This window comes from Sciurus vulgaris, assembly GCF_902686455.1.
Source record: "Sciurus vulgaris genome assembly, chromosome: 9".
NCBI lineage: Eukaryota > Metazoa > Chordata > Mammalia > Rodentia > Sciuridae > Sciurus > Sciurus vulgaris.
Window position 1 is genome coordinate 73,914,474 of NC_136469.1, and position 21,412 is coordinate 73,935,885.

At 33.9% G+C, this 21,412-nt stretch overlaps 1 protein-coding gene across 13 annotated transcripts in view; it reads right to left on the reverse strand.

The window, feature by feature from the left end:
* The window catches only part of PTPN13 (protein tyrosine phosphatase non-receptor type 13), a 190,800-nt gene that overhangs the window by 53,056 nt on the left and 116,332 nt on the right, over nt 1-21,412 (reverse strand). For 9 of the 13 annotated variants that reach the window (XM_079153164.1, XM_079153153.1, XM_079153162.1 and 6 more), the window contains 9 exons: nt 21,223-21,397; nt 19,912-20,065; nt 18,601-18,739; nt 17,789-17,941; nt 14,485-14,667; nt 10,921-11,083; nt 6,446-6,860; nt 6,207-6,301; nt 4,553-4,609 (listed from right to left, as the gene is read on the reverse strand). In XM_079153164.1, coding sequence (XP_079009290.1) covers nt 4,553-4,609; nt 6,207-6,301; nt 6,446-6,860; nt 10,921-11,083; nt 14,485-14,667; nt 17,789-17,941; nt 18,601-18,739; nt 19,912-20,065; nt 21,223-21,397 — 1,534 coding nt within the window. The remainder of the gene's footprint in view (nt 1-4,552; nt 4,610-6,206; nt 6,302-6,445; nt 6,861-10,920; nt 11,084-14,484; nt 14,668-17,788; nt 17,942-18,600; nt 18,740-19,911; nt 20,066-21,222; nt 21,398-21,412) is intronic. The other 4 variants (XM_079153160.1, XM_079153159.1, XM_079153155.1 and 1 more) reach the window with 2 other exon arrangements.

Genomic DNA, 21,412 nt, shown 5'->3' on the forward strand with positions numbered 1-21,412 from the left:
AGAATAAAAATGTCATTTTGTTTTATTTTCACTTCCAACATACATGATAACAGGATTGGTTATTAATATTACTCATTTGGCTAATAGGTATGTGTGTGTGCATATTTGTATAGTTATCTTACCTCCCTAACTAAAAGCAACAGAGATCTCTATATTATTTAAGGACTTACTACTGAGATTTCAGCATCCATTAATTCAATTAGTCTATCTTCAAATGTTTTCTGAACAACTTTCCTGTCAAAGTCTTTCACTAGGCTTTTTTGGGAAATAAAATGAGGTAATGTACATGAAAACTGCTAGCACAGTAAATGTAAGGAAAGCAAACTAACTTTACTATGAAATAGAATGCTTTCGGTACTGTCAATAAGTAGCTGCATTAAAAAGGCATGCGTTAGACCTAGAGAGAGATCGTAAGGAGTACTGCAGCAGTTTGGAGAGACTAGAGGCTTCTTCTTGCAGGAGTTAGAGAGGTAGATATCAAGGAAGTGGGGTAGGATTTTAAGAAGTTGAATATATAGATGGTTATACCACAACAAGTAAGACATTCGCAAAAGCTGAAATTTGAAGAAGTGTGAAAGTGTTATTGGGAAATATTTGGAGAATGAGATTTGAGTAGGTGGGAGTTGAATGAATATTTGATTAGAAATGGAAACTTTGCTAACCCACTTTTTAAAAATGGGACATTCTTTCTCCCCCACTCAGTCTTGGTAATACACAAAGTGACATATCAATGTGGAGGGCAGAGGATGTCAGTGTAGTAGTTGCATGTTACTAAACAATATTGTACACATGCTGGGTGCCAATTTATCAACTCTTTTCATATAGCTGATGTTCAAAATACTTTTAATTTTTGTTAAATTGGGGGACACAGCTTACGAGGCTATATAGGAGTCTGCAAAGTTTCTTTTCTCCTTAATAGGCATCACATCAAATTTTACAAATATTATGAAGTGGAAAAGAACTTCAACCTGAAAATTCCAGTTCTTTAAGTAATACATGCTGGTGTCATTTCCAGTAATGTTCACCTGGGAAATAAGCTGAGAAGAACTGACCAGCATGTAATTCAGAAATTGTATGCACACTCTGCTTTAGGGACTGTTGTTCTAGTGCTGCCTGCTCATCTCTCATGATATTCATGGACGTATACAGTCCTCAATTAAAATAAGTCAAGTAACACTGTTGACAGGTATGTCTATGAGTAAACTAAATTGTCTAGTAAAACAATGTTAAAACTATAATGGAATAGGAGAAGACTTCAAGGAAGTAGGGTAGGATTTTAATAAGTGAAAAATGGAGATGGCTATAAAAACTGAATCAATCTAAAAATAAGTCAACCATTACTTTAGCAAGAAAAATTAATTTAATTTTATGACCATTTGTGATTTAATCTGGAAAAATGTGTCAATATCATTGGTGCCATGCCATTAATTGAAAGAGTTAAAAGAGGAAACTGATAGAGAACTTAGTAGAGAAGGCTCTGGGTAAATCTATCACTCACTCTGAGGGGGAAAAAGACCTATTTCACCTCTTGGGGATGATGGGTCAGCAGTACCATAGTGGTATAAAAACTAAGAGAAGTATTTTTCATTGTTATGTTACTTACTGCTATATATGCCAGTGGTAAAGTGGATCATAACTGAAATTTGGGGTTTTTACTTCTGAGTCAGCGCTTATTAGCTAAGTCAATTAAGATCATGTAACATCTTTGGGACTCATTTAAATGATCTATAGAATAAAAAGACTTGAACTGGATAACCTTTAAAGTTCCCTTCAGTTTTCAGTTTAGTTGACCATCTTTTACATTTGTTTAATTCTACTCTCTGTTCTATTCTTTATCTGTACTTTAGATGTTCAATTTTAAATATAATTTTCAAATTGCAGGCATTTAAATTAAGCCTTCGTGGGAGGAAAACTAGCACTTGAAACTACAATGGTTCTTGACACCTGAGTAAAAAAAATGTACTTTAAAATCTTATTTCTATTTGTATAACACTTTATTACTTGGGAGTTAAGATTGCTCATAAAAAGATAATAATTAGTTTTAACACTGGAAAAAGTTTATATCAGTGTTTGTACCATGTTACTATGTCCCAGAATAACCTACTTTATAGGAGTTTTTTTGTTTTTTGCATTTTGTATTTGTTATGAGTCCTGTGTGCAACCCCATAAAATACTAGCATGCATTTTGTCGTTTGGATATTTCAGGAAACAACATGAAAAACTCAGCTAAAAGGGTCTGAAATCTTTTACATATGTCTGTTTCAAAGTGTGAATTTAGAACACTCATGACTTTTTAATTTATTTTTTAGTTTTTTACATTCTTAAAGGATTTCTGGAGGCCATAAAAGATAATGCATTCATTCTTATTTTAAGTGACAAATAATTCAGTATTAGATAATGCTTTCTTTATAATTCTCATCTAATAATCTTGGTCAGCAGGAAAAGCACTGATATGAGAAGAAGAAGCCCTATATTCAACTTGTGGGCAATTAATTTAATTTTATGACCATTTGTAATTTTATCTGGAAAAATGGGTTTGCCATGCTTTAGGTGTGAAAATTTCACTCTCAACAGAGCACTAATCCAGCCCACTTAGGTAGGTTCAAAAAGAATTCTGAGAAAAGTATGGACTAGTTTGCAAGTTGACTGGGGAATACCTATAAGAAGATGAATTAGCCCTTCTGTAAGGGTGGGGTGGAAAGATAAAGCTTCTAATGTTCCAGCAGAAAAATTATTTAAACCTGCCCATGCTTATTGGATATCTAGTATAATAGCCCTCAGATAGTAGATTAAAACATATTGCAAGTTCTCATTCTTGAAGAGATTATTGTCTTGTTTCTTTCAAAGTTTAGCAGGGAGATATAAAATTATAGATAGGCATTATTATGCTGGGAGGTAATCTAAAAAGTAGATTAGAGCATGGGCTCTGGAAACAGACTGCCTATGTTCAGAGATCATGTTCTGCTAAACGCTAGTTCTGCAACCTGCACAACTGAACTTCTTTATGCTATGGTTTCTCATTTGTGAAGAGGAAATAACATTTTGCATCCATTTCATAGGGTTGTTGTGGAAATAAAGAGAAAAATAATGTAAAGTGCTTAAAACCTTAAAATAGTGCTTAGGACATAGCAAGCACTCAATAACTATTAGTCAATAATTATTACCATTATGGACATGTTAAAAGAAAAACTATTTTAGGTATGCAAGTGATGTAGATTTCATTCTAATGTAGGAATTTTGATCATCAGAAAACTATATATTAGTAACTTAGGGCCAAGTATATGCTCAGGATTTTTTTCTTTAATTATATGCCCTTAGTTTTTCTGAGGATTAACTAATCCAAAATAGAGTTGACAAAAAACACTTCCTCATTTACTATAAGTACTTAAGACAGTGTATGTATTTTATATTATAAACAATTTACTTCCAAGAAAGATTTTCCTCTCTTGAAGAATAACTATGTGTATTTCTGTTAAGGGAATGACAATGGTATGAAGAAGCACTTTGGTGTTTGACAGTTTTGCCTACAAAAACTTCAATTCCACATGATTCAATAATTTTTTTTTTAACTCTTCCTTTTTTGCCTTTGCTATCAGGAAAATTAGAACTAAACTTATATCTTCATCAAGTTTAGCTGTATCAATCATTTTGATTAGCATATTTACTTCTTTGTCATCAGGCTTTTTAGTTTGATTTTCAGAGTCTGAGGGGAAGACTGAAAGACTTTTGGAGAAAAGCAATACATGGGGAGTAACAAAACACTTTTTCTACCCATAAAATTGTTAGAGAGATCAAAAAAGATAATACATATTAAAATACTTTCAAAATTCTAAAAATTTGAATACACTGACTCAAGTCACTGCACATTTCTAGTCTTCTTCCTACAACTTTGTTTCTAAGATTCCTTCTAAACTGTAAATCTCAATATTATAAGTCTCCAAATTCTCCCCATAATACTTAGGATAAGACTGAAAACTGATTCCTACTTAGTACTCAAGCTTTGTCCTGACTGTCACATGCCTCCATACTGATACTTACTGTTTCCAGATCATGTCTTTCTAATCATGTTGTTCCCTTGATCTGGAATGCTTATCTCCACTATTCTAGCTGAGCAAATCCTCCTCTGAAGATTCAGCTCAAGCATCTTTTCTTTCTTTCTTTCTTTCTTTTTTTTTTTTTTGGCGGTGCTGGGGATTGAACCCAGGGCCTTGTGCATGTGAGGCAAGCATTCTACCAACTGAGCTACATCCCCAGCCCCTCAAGCATCTTTTTAAAATATCTTTTTAGTCAAAATTATCTCCCACCTGAAATACTACCTTAGTTTTCAGTTAGTGTTCTTATCTCCAATTTGTCATGCATTTACTTCATCAATAGTAGCTTAATTTTTGTCCCATTACAAAACTATAATGCTGAAAAATACAACTCTCCTTTGACTCCAATTTAAGGCCTAAATCCTTGGCATAGAATTAAAGAATTTCATATCCTATCATATGGGGTATAAGAAAAGAGAAAGGATGGTAAAAATGAGGGGAAAAACATTTTGTAAACCTACCATTTTCTTTTAAAGGTACCTGGGATGAAGAATTTCCAGAACTATGCATACTCATTCCTGTGGTATAAATTAAATTATTAGACATTTATAAGATGGTCAGATACTATAGAAGTAATTTCTTCTGACAAATTTATAAAAATCAATAAAACATTAAGGCAGCAACATTTTAATTTACACTGACAAAAATATGTATTCCCACAATGGGCATGCTATTTTTAAATAGTAGTCAAGCATATTAACTTGTTTTACAGAATAAATTTAAACACAAATGTGTTGTTTCTGACAATGACATTTTGATATGTCAAATATGAAATGATGAAATTGAGCTTTAAAAGCATTTGTTCACATGTTAAAAGAAAATTCAATATTCAATAAGAAAGAATGATTTCAATAGAAAACAAATGCAGAAAATAAATTTCCTTTTATAGGTGAGTTTTATTTTATCTCTTTTACTATGCAATACTACTACTTGCCTGATATATGTGAAAAATTTATGTATGACAAAGCCTTATTAATAAAAATAGATTAGAATCTATGAAACCTCATTATATGTGAGTATACTCTGAAATTTTTTCCCCCAAAGGATTCTTCTTACACTGTTTTCAACAACACAGGGTTACCTGTAGGATTAAATCTTGTCTTTCATCTACTTTAATTTTTTAATTTGATTCAACTTAAAAGGACAATATAATCTCTGAAAGTTGTGGATGTCTATATTAATAATGTCGCTTTTCAAAAATATTTAACAAATATAACATAAAATATTTTTCTGACTTCATTTACTCAACATGCTCTACTCCAATTACAAAAATAAAAAAAAGAAAACTACATTTAACTTTAGGTAATTTGGGTAAAATGCTGGGCCCAAGGAGAGTTAAGCACTAGGATTTGGTGAAACAACTGAAGTGGGTATCCTTCTTCCTTTCTTTCTCTTCAGCTGCTTCATATTTTGAGTAGTAGTTCTGATCTCTGTGCTAAGATATGGACTCCTCCGAAAGACTGACTTCACTGCATTTCCCTTCAAAGACACGTGAGGCAAAGGCATCCTAAACTATATATCATATAAGGTAACGTGTGAGGATGTATTTGGGGGCATACGTGTATATATGCACACGTGCACACATGCATTCCTGTAGACACACAACTTCTACATTTAAATAATTAATAGGTCCCTAAAAGCTAGCTAAGAGACTTTGAAGAAACTTAAAATCAACTAAGAATTTCCACCTATCAACCATTGCATATTTCATAAAATTATTTAAGTTTTTTAGAGACAATTCTATTCATGCTAAGTTGAAAGAAGCCTAAATAAACATTTTGAAAAGTGTAGTAGTATCATATTCCACTCACACAGGCTTGTAATGAAAAGCCAAGGGAAGGCAATCCAAAGCAAGAGCACAAAATGGGTTCTCTCAGTAGGACTATCATGACTACTGTGACCAAGAGGAAGCTAAGGAATAGTGCCATGAAGCGATTTTGTGTTCGATCAATTTTTTTTTTTTTTACTTTATTTGGTAAATTTTAAGTAGATAGTCACTGTTTTGGCAATTAGGACATGGAACCCAAAATAATTTCTTGGTAATCAACATGATCCTGTTCACTTCACTATGAGCATGAAGTATGGGAGAAAGAAGGTAAGCTTGTTTATGCTGACCTATGACATATGCTTGACCAGGGTCTTCAGTGGTTGAGTCTGATTCATGTTTTCTCCTTTCAGGGCTTCTATTTAAACTTGCAACAGACTTTGAACTAAAGAGGGAAAAGGAAGGTAGGAGGGGAAGTGTCAATGTAAAAAAAAAAATGGTGAAAATAATAAAATGTCTAAACAAAAACAAATGTATGAAATGTAGAATTTACAAATATGTACTTTGGGTTAATTAATCATGTTCTTACTTAAGTTTTGTGAGTCCTGCCAAAGATTCTGTATCAGATCTTGCCATCTGGTGAAAGGGTTTTCCCACTAACTCCACAACCGTCTGAGGTGGGGATTCCATGTTAACAATGACATTTTTCCGATGAGGATAGAGAGAGGCCTGACTGAGATCATGGTATGATTTACTCATCCCTCTAGGCTTTTCCTCCCATGAAGCTTTGTCACTCTTCTCTTTTGAATTGTTTTGCAATGGCTGGTAAAGCGACAGCTCTGAGCAGGATAGCCTCTTCAGAATCTCAGCTTGAACTGATAAAGGTCGAACCGCAAGTTTGTTCAGGGTGCTGCTGGCCAGACTGCCAGTGCTGATTGCGCGTCCCATATTAAATCCTCTAACGGAATCTGCTTGGAGATTCAGGCTCCTAAACGAAGCTCTCTCTACAAGGAAATAGGATTTCTTTACGTGATGGAAACACCGCAGTACCTTGGTGAGAAGAGTTATTTTAATAAGTAAAATATAGCATGCAGTTTTTAACCATTTTGATTGCCAGCATAAGTAGACAGAGCTCTCACAGTGTGGCAATCAAGTTTTAAAAAAGAAGTTTGAAGATCCTGGTTTTCATACCATCTCTCCATCCTTTTAGCTCTATTCAATGTTTTACACAGCCACAGCCTATTCAATGTTTTACACTTCATCTCATAATTCTTAGATCCAAAAATGTTTGCAATTTAGGCCTGCTGACCCAGATTTTTTTATAGCTTTCACTTAGAAATGAGAGTGTCATTTAAAAGAGAAATTTTCAGCTCTAGCAGCATTTCTGCTAAAGTATCAGAAAACCAAGGATGGGGAGAGGGAAAGGTGAAACCCGGATGGGCTAACATGCCTGAAAAAGAAGCTGCACAGAGAAAAGTTTTGCCCAGAGAAAAAGCTCTCGATTATTGTATTTTTAAAAGCTTAATGCAGATTGTAGTGATGGTGTACCACTGTGAATGTACTAAAAACCACTGAATCATACACTGTACAATGACATATTATGTACATTATAGTTCAATGATGCTGTTACCAAAAAAAAAATAAAAATAAAAAAGGTTTTAAGGCACAAAAATTTTTTGTTATTTCACTATTAGGCCAATTCCCACCTTCCCACCTTGCTGACCTCATGATTTAATTGAGGCACGGGAGCCATGGGAGAATCAAATAGTACTAATCTTCTCTCTTTTGGTATCTGTAAATTAACATGATCAGTGAGCTGGAAATCTAAAGACATATCTAAAATCATCTTTTACATTCTAAATTTAGAAATACTAGAAAACAGGTGCTTGGCTATTCTATTCAATAGGAACTAATATCATAGCAGTTTTTTAACATTTAAGACCACTAACAAAAAAACACTACATCATTGATAAATAAAGGACTAGGAGCATAAAATTTCAAATGATTTAGTTATTCATGAATTAATCCACATCACAAGGCACTGTTTGTTCCCTCTTGGAAAGTAGTAACCCTGTGTTACACTCTATTTGGAATAATAGTGTTGACTACTATGTAAAACAGTTAGGAAAAATGTCTTTTAAAAAGAAAAATGTCAAATAATTAGTGATTAGATCCTTAAATTGTTTCACTTATCTTCTAATTTCTAAGAAGTTTCATAATATTTCATCTCAGGTAGAAAAAAGGTAGGAAAACATTGGAGATTTTTTAATATCTAAGCATCAAAGTGAAGTTTAAATAAACATGTCTCATTGTCACCAGGAAAATTCAATGTTCTTTCTTCTAAAGTAGAAGCAGACATCAGGTTAAAATAAGACCTCCATAGACTTTTAGTTTAAAAATTCCCATAAAATATGGAATTTTGTTAGAACAGATAACACTATTCTATTTTCTTTTACTTTGAGAGCAGCCTTTATCAAACAAGGAAAATGAAGCCTTATTCAGATTCAATTGTTATGTAATTTCAAAGTAATGTAATTGTATTCAGTATGTAAAAGAAAATGACTTTATATTCAGAAGAATTCTTCATTTTTAAGGAGAATATAAACCAAACTTTGGTAATAAGGGCAGCCAGTTCAGTTTAGATTTTGTCGGTTTTGTGAACACAACAGGGATTATGGATATTCAAATACATTCATTACCTACTCTTGGATAGAGCTTAAAACAGTATACTTATTCATGGGATAGGAGCATAAACCAACTACTTATCTCATCTGTTGCACTGTCTTCCAACTGGAAAGAACTCCAACATGGTCCATTAGTATAGGAAAGAACATTAGAATGAGCCTGTATCCTAATACTAAATATGTAAATTTTAACTCAAAAGTTTGCTAGTTCCACACTCAGTCTGCAATGTATACCTTCTACTGTTTCTGTCATTGTTCAGTCCCTTATATCATTTTATATTTCTCTATATTGTCAACTTAAGCTCTTTTGAAGAGAGCGACTTCATTTCTTCTGTTATTTCATAGTGCTTGCCACTTATAAATAGTAAGTGCTCAGTAAGTGATTTTTTAAAATTTATTTTCATGTAAATTATTTATAAAATTCTTCAAATATTAAAAGTACTGCATTAGGAATTAAGAGATCAGCATTCAACCCTAGTTTGATTTCTTATTATTTGAGATTAGGTGAGATACTGTCTTCTCTGAACCTATTCCCTCATTAGTAAAATTTTAGACTTAGAGGCCTGTAAGGTCCTTTCTAGCACCAATATTCTACCCTAATAAGGAAGTAGCACACATTTTTTAGCTCATCAACCTCCTAGGGATTATAGCAGTAATTTCACTTGTTTGGTATGGACAGCTAAATAGGTAGATACCTAATTCTATCCCAATTCCAAGCAGGAAAGAGTTCCTTTGAAGGTTTAGCGAAATCTAGGAAAATAGAGAGATCATACCATCTTAAAATGCTTTTACCATCCAAGTTTAAGGATGGATAGCCATTTGGTTCCTAGGGGCTTATCCATGTGATATGAAGAGGATTTCCCCTTCATGGATGAAAACAATGAATAACTAAAAATTCAGTTACTTGCCTAAGGTCATTCATCTACTACTGCTGCTGCTCCTACATGGTGTATAGTACACAGCAGAGTAGTACACAGAACTGCAGTAGGATCTCCTACTGTTGCTAATATGCTGTTACTAGAACTACTACCCAATAGTAAAGTAGTAAAGGTAATAGTGGTAAAACAATGTTGATGATGGTATGGTAAAAATAATAATGAATATTTACTGAATCCTCATTTCATTCTGCTCCTTCCTTCCTTCCTTCCTTCCTTCCTTCCTTCCTTCCTTCCTTCCTTCCTTCCTTCCTTCCCTCCTTCCCTCCTTCCCTCCTTTCTTTCTCTTTTTCCTTCTTTTGATGTCTCCCTCCCTCCCCTCCCCCCTTTCTTTCTTTTTTACTTTGATGCTGAGGATCAAACCCAGGAACTCATCCAAGGTAGGCAAACACTCTGCCACTGAGCTTCATCCCCAGACTGGTTTGCTGGGCACTTTTTAAGTGCTCTACATATATGAATTGATTTCTACTTTGCAAAGACCTTATGATGTAGGTATTACCAATGTGATAATCAAAATGCTCCAAGCTCTGAAACTTATGGCGTACTGATAGGATACTGCAAGTGGAAAAGTCAATACCTAATCTCAAGTGAAAGATAATGGTTGAAATGCAGGAAATACTAAAAATACTGTATAAAATCACCTTCAGGCTATGTATATAAGGTATATGAAACATAAATGAATTTTGCATTTAAATTTGGGACATCTTCCCAATCTCATTATGTATATGTAAACATTTCAAAATCTGCAATCACTTTCCTCACCATTTTTTTTTTTTTTTGGGTACTGTGGTTATTCATCTCAGTCTCCCAACAGGGATGCACCCAAGTAAAACTAATAGGTGGTAAATCTGCCACTACAAACTGTATGTCTGTTTCTTTACTATTCTGGGTGTATACTCCCCTGTCCCCTGCTGTTTCCCATGTTGTTTCTTTCATCCTTCAATTTATCCCCTTACAACTTTAATTATTTTTTCCTTTAAATCCAATTCAAGTGTCAGCTCTCCAGTCCTCTAGTTTCTGATTATCCTCTTCTCTGTAATATGGATCATAGAGTCTGAATGATATAATCTTAAAATCTTGAACCTTACTGTGTATTATTGTTTCATGCATGTTGGTCTAAAACTTCCCAAATAGTGTGGAATAGTACTGTGGGTAGAGAACATGGCCCAAACTTTTCAATAATATTTACATCGAATAGCTTATTGCTAAGTACAAAATAGACAATTTGACAGGTTCTCCCTGACTTATCTAGGGGTGCTATTTTCAAAATGAACATAAAATTGAAATCTTGGCTTCATTTGTGATATCTTTATAGTTTCAATTTAGTCATTTAATAGATATATATGCCTTGTAAGTTTTCAATCCTAAACATGGCAGTTCTAAAATTTGTGACAAAAGTCAAGCATATGCTCTGAGATCTCCTGAAACAATCTGCTTCGTCTTACCAATATCTTGGGCATCCTGGTTGCTCTGTCTTGCTCTCATCTGTAGCTGGAACTTATGCTGAGAAGAGCAAAGGTGTAGCAGGTACTGGCACACCTTACTGTTGTCTGTCTGGAAGGCATGTTTTATCCCATCTGATGTATTCTGCAACGTGATTTTCTTTTTCTACAATATTAATCAGGGGTATTCAGAGTTAGGATGCTTTCCTATGATTTCTTATTTGCCAAAATACCCTATAATTAACAAGAAGAAATATTATGAGGCATGGGTATTCCTTCACCTATACCTAATGTAAATATAGAAAACAAAATTCTATATTATTATAAACAAATTCAGGAAATAAATTAACACTTTTTGCCCATTTCAGAAATTGTAGCCTAAATCAGATTGTATACCAGCCATCAGCAAGGGAAACAGTTTCTTTTAATGATATTTTTAATCAATATTTTGAGTTGATGACTATGTTTACAATATTGAGACTGTTTAAATAAAAAATGACAAGGAATATATGCTTTGTTCCCTTGGGTAAAGAAACTGAAGTTTGATAAAAATTGTTTTTTAAAATTAATATATGACAATAACAGCTGTGATTCGGTTAGGCAGAATCTGGGTACCATGAAGGCTGGATTAGAATACAACAGAAGTTAAAGAAGCTGTGGGAATGGAATGGTACTGAATAACATAGCAGCTGGGTTGAGAGATGAAATGCTTTGATATTCAGAGATGGCGATTCTCACCTAATTCAGGAAAAGTAGAATAGTGACAAATCAGTTTTATTTCCCTGATGTTTTAAAAAATGAATGTCTCTTGTGGAGGAGGGCTTTCCAAAATTTGTGACCTTTCAGGTAATCCATATGCCTTACAAAATGAGCATTCAACATGCCAGGAATCTAAGACTAATGTCTTTACAGAATTACTTAAAATACAGTTAGATTCTATTCTAGCTCTTGCCTCTGTTCAAATTATTCTATTTCATGTCCATTATCTTTATTTCAAATGCAAAAATAGGCACAGAAAAATCAAATTTAATAGTATCACAAAAGATAAAATAATAGAATATTATTCAAATGCCAATTATAATTTCTGGCTTATTATTTATGCTTATTTATGCTTTTTTTTTTTTTTGGTATTAGGAATTGAACCCAGGGGTGCTTAACCATCGAGCCACATCCCCACCACTTTATATATATATATATATATATATATATATATATATATGTATATGTACGTGCACACACACACACACACACACACATAATTTGTTCTAATTAGTTACACATGACAGCAGAATGCATTTTGACACATTGTACACAAATGGAGCACAACTTCTTATTCCTCTGGCTGAACACGGTACAGAGTCACACAAGTAGTAGAGTCATATGTGAATATAGGGTAATAATGTCCGTCTTATTCCACTGTCCTTCCCACCCTAACTTCTACTCTCCTCCTCTCACTCCCCTCTGCCCAATTCAAGTTCCTTCATTCTTCCCTACCTGTCCCCACCTTGCTCTCCATTATTTAGAGACAGGTCTTGCTAAGTTGTTAGGGCCTCACTAAGTTGATAAGGCTGGCTTTGAACTTGTAATTCTCTTGCTCCAGCCTCCCCAGCTGCTGGGACTATAGGAATATGCCACCGCACCCAGCTATTTATAAATTTTAAAATTTACTTTTCTCATATATTTTCACATTAAAGACACTTAATATCACAACTCTAAATAGAAAACTAGTACCCTTGCCAAAAATAGAATTCAGCTATACGAATAAATTATAATGAATGAAATAAGAACAAATGAACATTGTTAAATTCTAACTAGATATTGTTGCCAATTGTTAAAAATGGAAATGAGCAAGTGATAGAGCAGCATGATAACAAAAAACTAATAATTTGATTATTGATAATATAACCAAACTTTTCAAATAGGGAACTTTATTTCCTAACAAACATACCACTTAACTACTGTCAAGTAATCTGCAAGGACAGTGAATTCCATCACTGTAAAGTTCTCTCACTGATTGAAGCATTAATATAAATGACAGAATGTCAGTCTATCAGTCAAAAGAGCTATACAAATGATATCTATTATAAAACACCCAAAGGTAACAAGGGGGAAAGGACAAAAAACCTCACCAAATATAGGTTAAGAGGTTCAAAATAATTAGGAAAAGTATTATTATAGTTGATTTAATATCTAAATAAAATGTGGTTTGAAATGAGTTATTTGGTTCTAAGAGTTAATTGATGGGGTGGATAAAAATTGTGCCTGAGGGAACTGAGAGATGAGAAGGCCAAAGGATGACTATTCCATCTTCCCACCAGAGATGGAAGTCAGTAGCAGGAAAAAGGGAGAATTAAAAAAGAGAGTTCAGTGTTAGAGGAAAAAGCTTCAGGGTAAATGAGTGCTCTTAAGTACAGGAAGAGTTTGCATGAGAATGTGTTCTATTCTTCGCTGTTGCAGATCTGTAAAAATGAGCTCATCATGGCTATATATAGGGCTCTGTACATAGGGGCTGCTGTGATAGCTTGGCAAGTGACATACAGCTGAATGCTATATGATGATTTCATTGTTAACTTTTGAAAACTGATTCAAATTAGAATTGTATTTAATCAATCTAAGGTTTCCTTCAGATACTTGCTCTGTCAGAAATTCCATTCAAGGAAGGTAAATAATGCCCAGGTAGTCTAGTCTTGGGAAGATGAACATGGTCTGGGTTTTCCTGAGAGAACAAATTATTATCTAGTAATCTTAGTGTTATCTCCTGGTTTCACGGGAAATTAACCATTAGGTCTAGAACAGATTTCAAATCAATTAACCATTAGGTTTAGAACTGATTAGGTTGACTATTATCCAGAGTCCAGCATGACCTTGATATCCTGAACTCCTGGTGAGAATGTAGTTCAGCCCAAATAAAAACTAAAGTTTTCAGTAATACCTGAATAACATTAGAAAAATAAATACCTGTGTATATTATTTTATTGACCTCTGGGGTTTGCCAGTGGCACCAGAATGTTCAGATACCCTATATTCAATATCAAAATGTGCTTTTAGAGCTCACTTTCTTCCATAAACATATTTTCTAACAATCATTAAATCTAAAATTGCAGAAAGTTATAGGACCAATTTATAAAATCCAACAAATCTCTGGACCTTTGAAATTCCCATAACAGTTGCTATTAGGAATCCATTGAGTTACAAAAGTTTTTTTGCGGATTAATCTAATTATGTATCTTTAAAACATTTGGAGAGTTTCTCCATGTGAGAAGTTATTACTCAAATAAGTTTGACTTAACTGAGAATTCCACCTAGTTGTAATTTAACTAAAAAGTTAATTGAGCATGTAACCAGCTAGGAATGTATCTTAAGCTTTGAAAAATCACCTCCTGAGAAAACAAGAAACAAAATCTCAGTCATACTTCCTACAACTAAGAAGGAAGAGTTAAATAGTAATGAAATATAGTAGCCTGACTGAATGGTAGGGTCTAAAGTTTACTTAAAGTTAATGTGTTACATTGGAAATTGGTAACATTCATTTTAAAATATAATAAAAACAGGTTAAAAGGGACATACAGAAAAAGAAATCTTCTTGGTTTCCCTCCATGGAAAACGAAGGACCAATGTGCGAACTCCATTGTGAACTTCGAACACAAGAACGCCTTTAGAACAGACTCCAAGCAATATTCCTGTTTGTGACTTTTTCTCAGGGTGCACTCGGTGAAAATGAACTCCATATTCTGTTAATCTTTGGCAGACCTGTTGGAACAATACAATACTACTTTGATAAATGATGACATATAATTATAGAAGTTGTACTTGTGCCAATGTAGTTTAATGTGGAAAAGATAGTTTTTCAACAAATGTGGCTGGAATAATTTGAATTCACATACCAAAAAATAAATCTCACAACTTACTTCACCAGATGTATGAAAATTAATCCAAAATGGATCACAGGCCTAAATACAGAAACTAAATGTGTAAGTTTTAAAAAATCTTTATAGCCTTGGGTTAGGCAAAGATTTCTTAGATGGGACATAAAAAGCATGAATCATAGAAGAAAAAATTGATAAATGAAAACTTCACTGGGTTTAATCCCTAGCATCATAAAAAAACAAAACCAAAAATTCCCTTAGCAACAAGTCACTTAAGCAACATTAAAATCTTGCTCAAGAGTCATATAAAGGCAAACACAGACTGAGAAATAAATATACATAAAACACATATCTAACAAAGGAATTGTATTCAGAATACATAAAGAACATGTGCTTTTTAGCAGTAAGGAGACATCAAACCAAATAGAAAAATGGGCAAAAGGCTTTTATTAGACACATCAACAAATAAGATAAGCTGGGGATATAGCTCAGTTGGTAGAGTGCTTGCCTTGCAAGCACAAGGCCCCGGGTTCAATCCCCAGCACCACAAAGGTAAAAAAAAAAGATAAGTGGTAAATAAAAAGTAAATAAAAACATAAAAAGATGCTCAGTGTAAATTAGGGAGATATAAATTAAAACTATAATGATATACCGCTAGTTACCTATTTCTAGGGTGGAAATGAAAAAGACTGAAAATATCAAGTGTTGTTGAGGACAAGGAACAACTGGAATTCTCATACACTGCTGACAGGAGGACTACAAAATTGTACAGCCATTTTGGAAAACAGTTTGACAGTTTCTAACAAAGTGAAACATACTTCCAATAGGTTCTAGCAATGCAATTGTTGGTATTCACTCAAGGGAAATAAAAACTATGTTCACGCAAAAATATGTATTGGGATCTTTCCAACCATTATTAACTAAGGAAAGAATAAACAAATTTTAATTCTGTATATAGTAAAATTACTCAGAAAAAATAATTTTTTAAAAACCACCTAATGTTACATACCACACAATGGATGAATCTCAAAAGTATTACTTGAAGTTAAAAAGCCAGAAACAAAAGATTGCATACTATAACATTTTTTTAAAAATATGAAATTCTAGAAAAGAAAAAAATTAGGGTAATAGCAGATAGTAGTTGCCAGGCGATAGGCCTAGTGGAAGGGGACTCACAGTGAAGGGACACAAAGGAGCTTTTTTGTGTATTGGAAATAGGTTTTATCAGTGTTTGGAACATTTTCTCTATAAAGAGCTGGGCAATAAATACTTTAGGCTTTATGGGCTGTAAGCTTGCTGCTGTTTAACTACTCAATGCTGCTGCTGTACTGTGAAAGTAGATACAGACAATGTGTAAACAAATGAACATGGTCAATTTCTAAAAGAACTTTATTTACAAAATCGGTAGGCCATGGTTTGGTAAACCTTGTTCTTTTAACTTTTAAAAAATGTTTTATTAGTGCATCAGAGTTATACATAGTAGTGTGGTTCATCTGACATAATCATACATGCATGGCATATAATTTGCTCCATTACAAGTCCCCAGTATTTCTTACTCCCTCCCACCCCACCATTCTCCTTCCTTTACTGGTCTTCCTTCTATTTATTTACTGTTTTTTTACTGATGCTTTATAGATATACATAAAGGTGGAATTCACTGTGGTATATACATATATGTACATAGCATAATTTGTAAACTGTTCTTTATCATGATTGCAGAGGTGGTTGCTCAACTGCATATATTTTTGGAAACTCATGGAAATGAACACTGAAAAGTGATATATTTTATTTTATGTAAATTATACCTTGACAAAGTAGATTAGCAAAAAGATACAGATGTCTTTCAAAGACAATGTGATATAAAGCAGAACACTAATCTTTTAAGGTTGTGTTAATAAGATAAAAAATTTAGAAAGATGCTAAAGTTAAAGAGAAAAGGAGTAGCAGGATATACTACCAAAAAGAGTAGGGTAATGTAATATGCATTAGGCATGCTATTTATAGGAGGAAAACTGAAACTCAGAGAGGTTGAGTATATTGTCCAAGGTCACCAGACTAGTTGAAACAAGAATTGAAATTCAAGACTATCTGCCTACAAATCTCAAGGTAAATTCTTTTTACTGTGAGCATTGGCCTTTGTTGGTAAAAATATAATTTGATAACTCACTTCCTACAAGTATAAAATGCACTACTATCTTTAAATGTGGACTCAGACAAAACAAATCACGTTGGCTTTCTTACCATGAATCCTAGTTTAAAGGTGGTATATTTCTGTGAATGAAGCGCCTTCATAGATTTTTATAGGTTTGAGACACCTGACTCTCTATAATACAGATCAGCAAATAGAAGTCATACTGTTACAGCCTAGGGAGCTGAAACAGGAGAACATTTTCAAAATTTCTTTTATCAATAAAACACGTTGCTATTTGCATTGAAAGCTTATATGGTATTATCTTTTTTGATCACAAATGCATTACTATTTGTCTGCAGTCTCACAGAAAACTTGGCAGAACTCAAACCAAAGCCAATTTTTCTAACTCTATCCCTGTATGAATTAGTTACCATTCAGTGAAAATAGAATTTTTAAAAGGATGTTACTGAATTTTAGGCTTATTAGGAAAAAACTAAACAATTCTAGAATGAGTATGAACTTGCTTCTTATATCCATTCAACAAATTCAATGGTTTCCTCTTTATAATGTACCTTGATTTTGAGAGTATTGGATAGGAAAAAAACATAGAATTACCAGATATAGGTTCAAACAGTAATTTTGCTTCACACTGTAGTTACTGACCTTGGGAAAATTACGTGTCTTTTTTGAACTTTAGTACCCTCTTTTATAAAGCAAGAACTGAAATACCACAGTTTTAGTCAGTAATAAGTGAGATAAGATGATGCACAGTATTAGTTATTGGTACCTAAGGTTTTAGATGTGTATCCTCTAACACTTCTTGCTTATTTTGAAAGAGTTGCAGTATTTATCATTTGTAGTCTTGCACGCTTACCTTTAAAAATTCTAACTCTGTCTCTTTTTCAGAAGCTCCCACATAGGTATTATGCAGTTTGGGTAACTCTTCTTTAATATAGGATAAATCAAGTTTCTCCATCACTCTGGCAGGCAAATAATGTTCCAGTCTAAAGTAAGACACACCATGAACCTAGAAAGGAGATTGGTTTTGTTAAGTGGTTCTATTTGCTTTTCATTGGAGTGAACCCTCTTCCTCTTCTCTTAAAGCTCTTGCCTTGGCTAAGACATGAAATATTTCTATTTCTAATTGTCTCTCCGAGGAATGAGTTTTAGAGAAAGTGCATCAGTATTTCTTTTCTATTCAGTGAGGGAGACTAAATGAATTCATTGGCAAACTTCAGGAGAGTGACATTCAAGGGCCTCATGCCACTACAGTTAATTAATGCTGTGAAGTATATTAATCTGGTGACACAGTCTTTTATATAGTTCACATTTAGGAATATCAGGCTTTGTCCCAGACCACCATTGGGTGAATCCATGTTGAAGATAGAAGATCCCTTTAATCCATATTTGAATAATAACTCCTATGTTTAGTCTCTATTAGTTAGAACTTGGGAAAAGGAGGACTAAGTGCTAGATATCCCTGAACTCCAAGGCAGAACAATTTTAAACAGAAAAATAAATACCATTTGCACAATTGTACATAGTTACTGTATATGGGGAATTAGGCACCAAACTAGCCTGTAAGTCTTTGGATCCAAACATCAAACATTTCAATGGGGCTTAGTCCTTAATAACACTAAGAATAAGAACACCAAAAGAGGTTTTGGGGAAAAAAATAAATCCTACCTCTGGTTGGTAATCCCCATACTCAGCCTGGAGAGCCAAGGATGCCAGCAATAAAGAAGTCTCATCATCACAGTGCATCCTCTCCTCCAAAATATCTCTTCGCAGCTGAAGGTAATACTGATGACAGGTTAGAGTATGCCTAAAGAAAATAAACAGAAACATCTTGGCATTTGATCTTGAATCTTGGGGTAATTTTTTATTATAGACATAGAAAGTCAGTTTCTCAGATAGTTTATTATTAAGTCTCCTATTAAGCTTTTAAAAGGTACAAGAAGTAAATAAATCATGATGAAGGAAATAATGAAGACTCCTTTATCTGTGGTGGGTATGTTCTAAGACCCAAGTGGATGCCTGAAACCATGTATAACACTGACCTTACATATGCTGTTTTTTCTTAAATATACATAGCTATGATGAAGTTTATAAACTAGGCTCAGTTTCCTTTGCTGAGAGAAAGCATTTTAGTGTGAATCTGTCCCAGTTACTGATTCTTGCTTTTATTTCTTGTGCTATGGGAGTCCTGTTAAGAAGTCTGATCCTAAGCCCATGTGTTGAAGATTTGGACCTACTTTTTCTTCTATAAGATGTAGGGTCTCTGGTCTGATTCTAAGGTACTTGATCCATTTTGAGTTGATTTTTGTGCAGGGTGAGAGATAGGGGTTTAGTTTCATTCTGCTGCATATGGATTTCCAGTTTTCCCAGCACCATTTGTTGAAGAGGCTGATTAAAGATAACTTACCGTAGATATCAGCAACATCAGCATATGATTTTTTTCCTTTCCTTATTGAGAACTTTCACCTTTTACTTAAAGGAAGTACTGTACCTCTTCCCTTTGGCAAGTCCAAATTGCCAGTATCCCTGTTCTTATGCTTCGGGGCCACTATTAAATAAAGGTTACCTGAACACAAGTACTGTGATGCCACAACAACTGATCTGATCACCAAAGTAGTCACTACATTACTAACAGGCAGGTAGTACATATGGGGTGGATGGACTAAAACAGAGGATGATTCACACCCTGTGCAGGGCAAAGCAAGTTGGTACCAGTCTCCATTATGCTACTTGGAAGGCAGTACAAATTAAAATGTTTCAACTGTTTATTTCTGGATTTCATTTAAGATTTTCTGATCATGGTTCACCATGGGTAACTGAAATTGTAGAAACAAAATCATGAAAAGGAGGGAACCTGTGCTGTTTCTTTTACAACAAAGAAGAAATGATCAATGATCAGAATCAATTTAGTATCAGTAAGCTAAAGAGTCAAAACAATAGGGGCCAAAAGGAGCAAATGAGAAATTCTTGTGTACTCACTGTATTAGACTAACATCATCCATGAAAAATTTGATTCGGAAAAACAAAGTGAAATTAACAGTGGCTTTGCTCTTTTTCTTTGGTTCTTCTTTCCATCCTTCTGGGGCCACTTTGGTTAATTTTAAATCAGAATCAACAAAGAAATACTCATTATCTAAAACAGAATGAGAAAAACATTCAGATAAAATGAGAAGTTTCTCTTTGATTTCTTCGTTTTTCAGTCTGACTTGCACAAAATAGTATCAGACAAGAATAAAACAAGACAATTATGAAGTATGGCAGGGAGCTCTAAGGTACTCCATGGGTAGAGGCAATATGGTTCTTGTTTTGTTTTGTTTTGTTGCTGGGGTTGAACCCAGGGGCACTTTGCCACAAAGCTACTTTCCCAGACCTTCTTATATTTTATTTTGAAACAGGGTCTCACTAAGTTGTTGAAGGTAGTCTTGAACTTGTGATCCTCCAGCCTCAGCCTCTAAATTGCTGGGATTACGGGCATGCATCACTGTACCTGGCAGTACAATTCAATTTTTTTTTTAATAGTGGCTTCTAAAGACAAAAACACCTGGATTCAACTGTTGGTCACACTTTTTACTACTTGTGTAATATTGAAAACATTATTTTAGCTCTCTGGACATCAATTTTCTTGTCCATAGGTAAGGAGAATGCCAGTTCCTGCTTTATGGCAATGTTGTAAGGATCAAATGACAAAATGAATATAGAACACTTGGTAAAGCAAGTAACACATGGCACTACTTCAACAAATACTATTATTACTGAGCTATCATCTGAAACCTAGTAGGAATGAAAATCAACAGTTTATTTTTATATTTTAATGTCGTCATTTAACTATTATTGACTCTAACTAAAAGGATTAGTCAATAATATCATTTGTAAAGAATGTTTAAACCCTCCCAACACATACACACACAGACACATAAACAAATATATGCAATTAACATATGTAATGGTCCTAAAATGTAACAGCTAAAATTTTACATTTTATTTTATTTTTAGTGAGTGTGGTGGTGCATGTCTACAGCCCCAGCTACTAGGGAGGCTGAAGTAGTAGGACTGTGTGAGCCCCGCCGTGTGAGAAGAGACTGAGCAACTGTAGCAAGACCCTGTTTCAAAACACAAAACCAAAAAACAAAAAACAAAACTACATTTATACAATGATAGTACTTCTACTTCTTAGTGCTGACTTGTTTATTAAGTTAGTATTTCCAAAATGAAGTGAGGCCTTATAGGTATAGGAAGTCAGCCTGTTGCCAAGTTTCCATTCTGTGTTGTGGATTTAAAATATATTGGTACCTTTGAGGGTAGCTAAAGCAAACAAATGATGCTCCACTAAGCCAATATGGGCTACAACCATATCAAACACATCTTTACATATAGTTTTGGTATCACAGGTCAGTTCCAATCTCTGTCCATTCAGAAGCATTATGTTTACTTTTCTCCGGTTATCCTCATTCTTCCCTTTCTTGGTCTATAATTGAGAAAA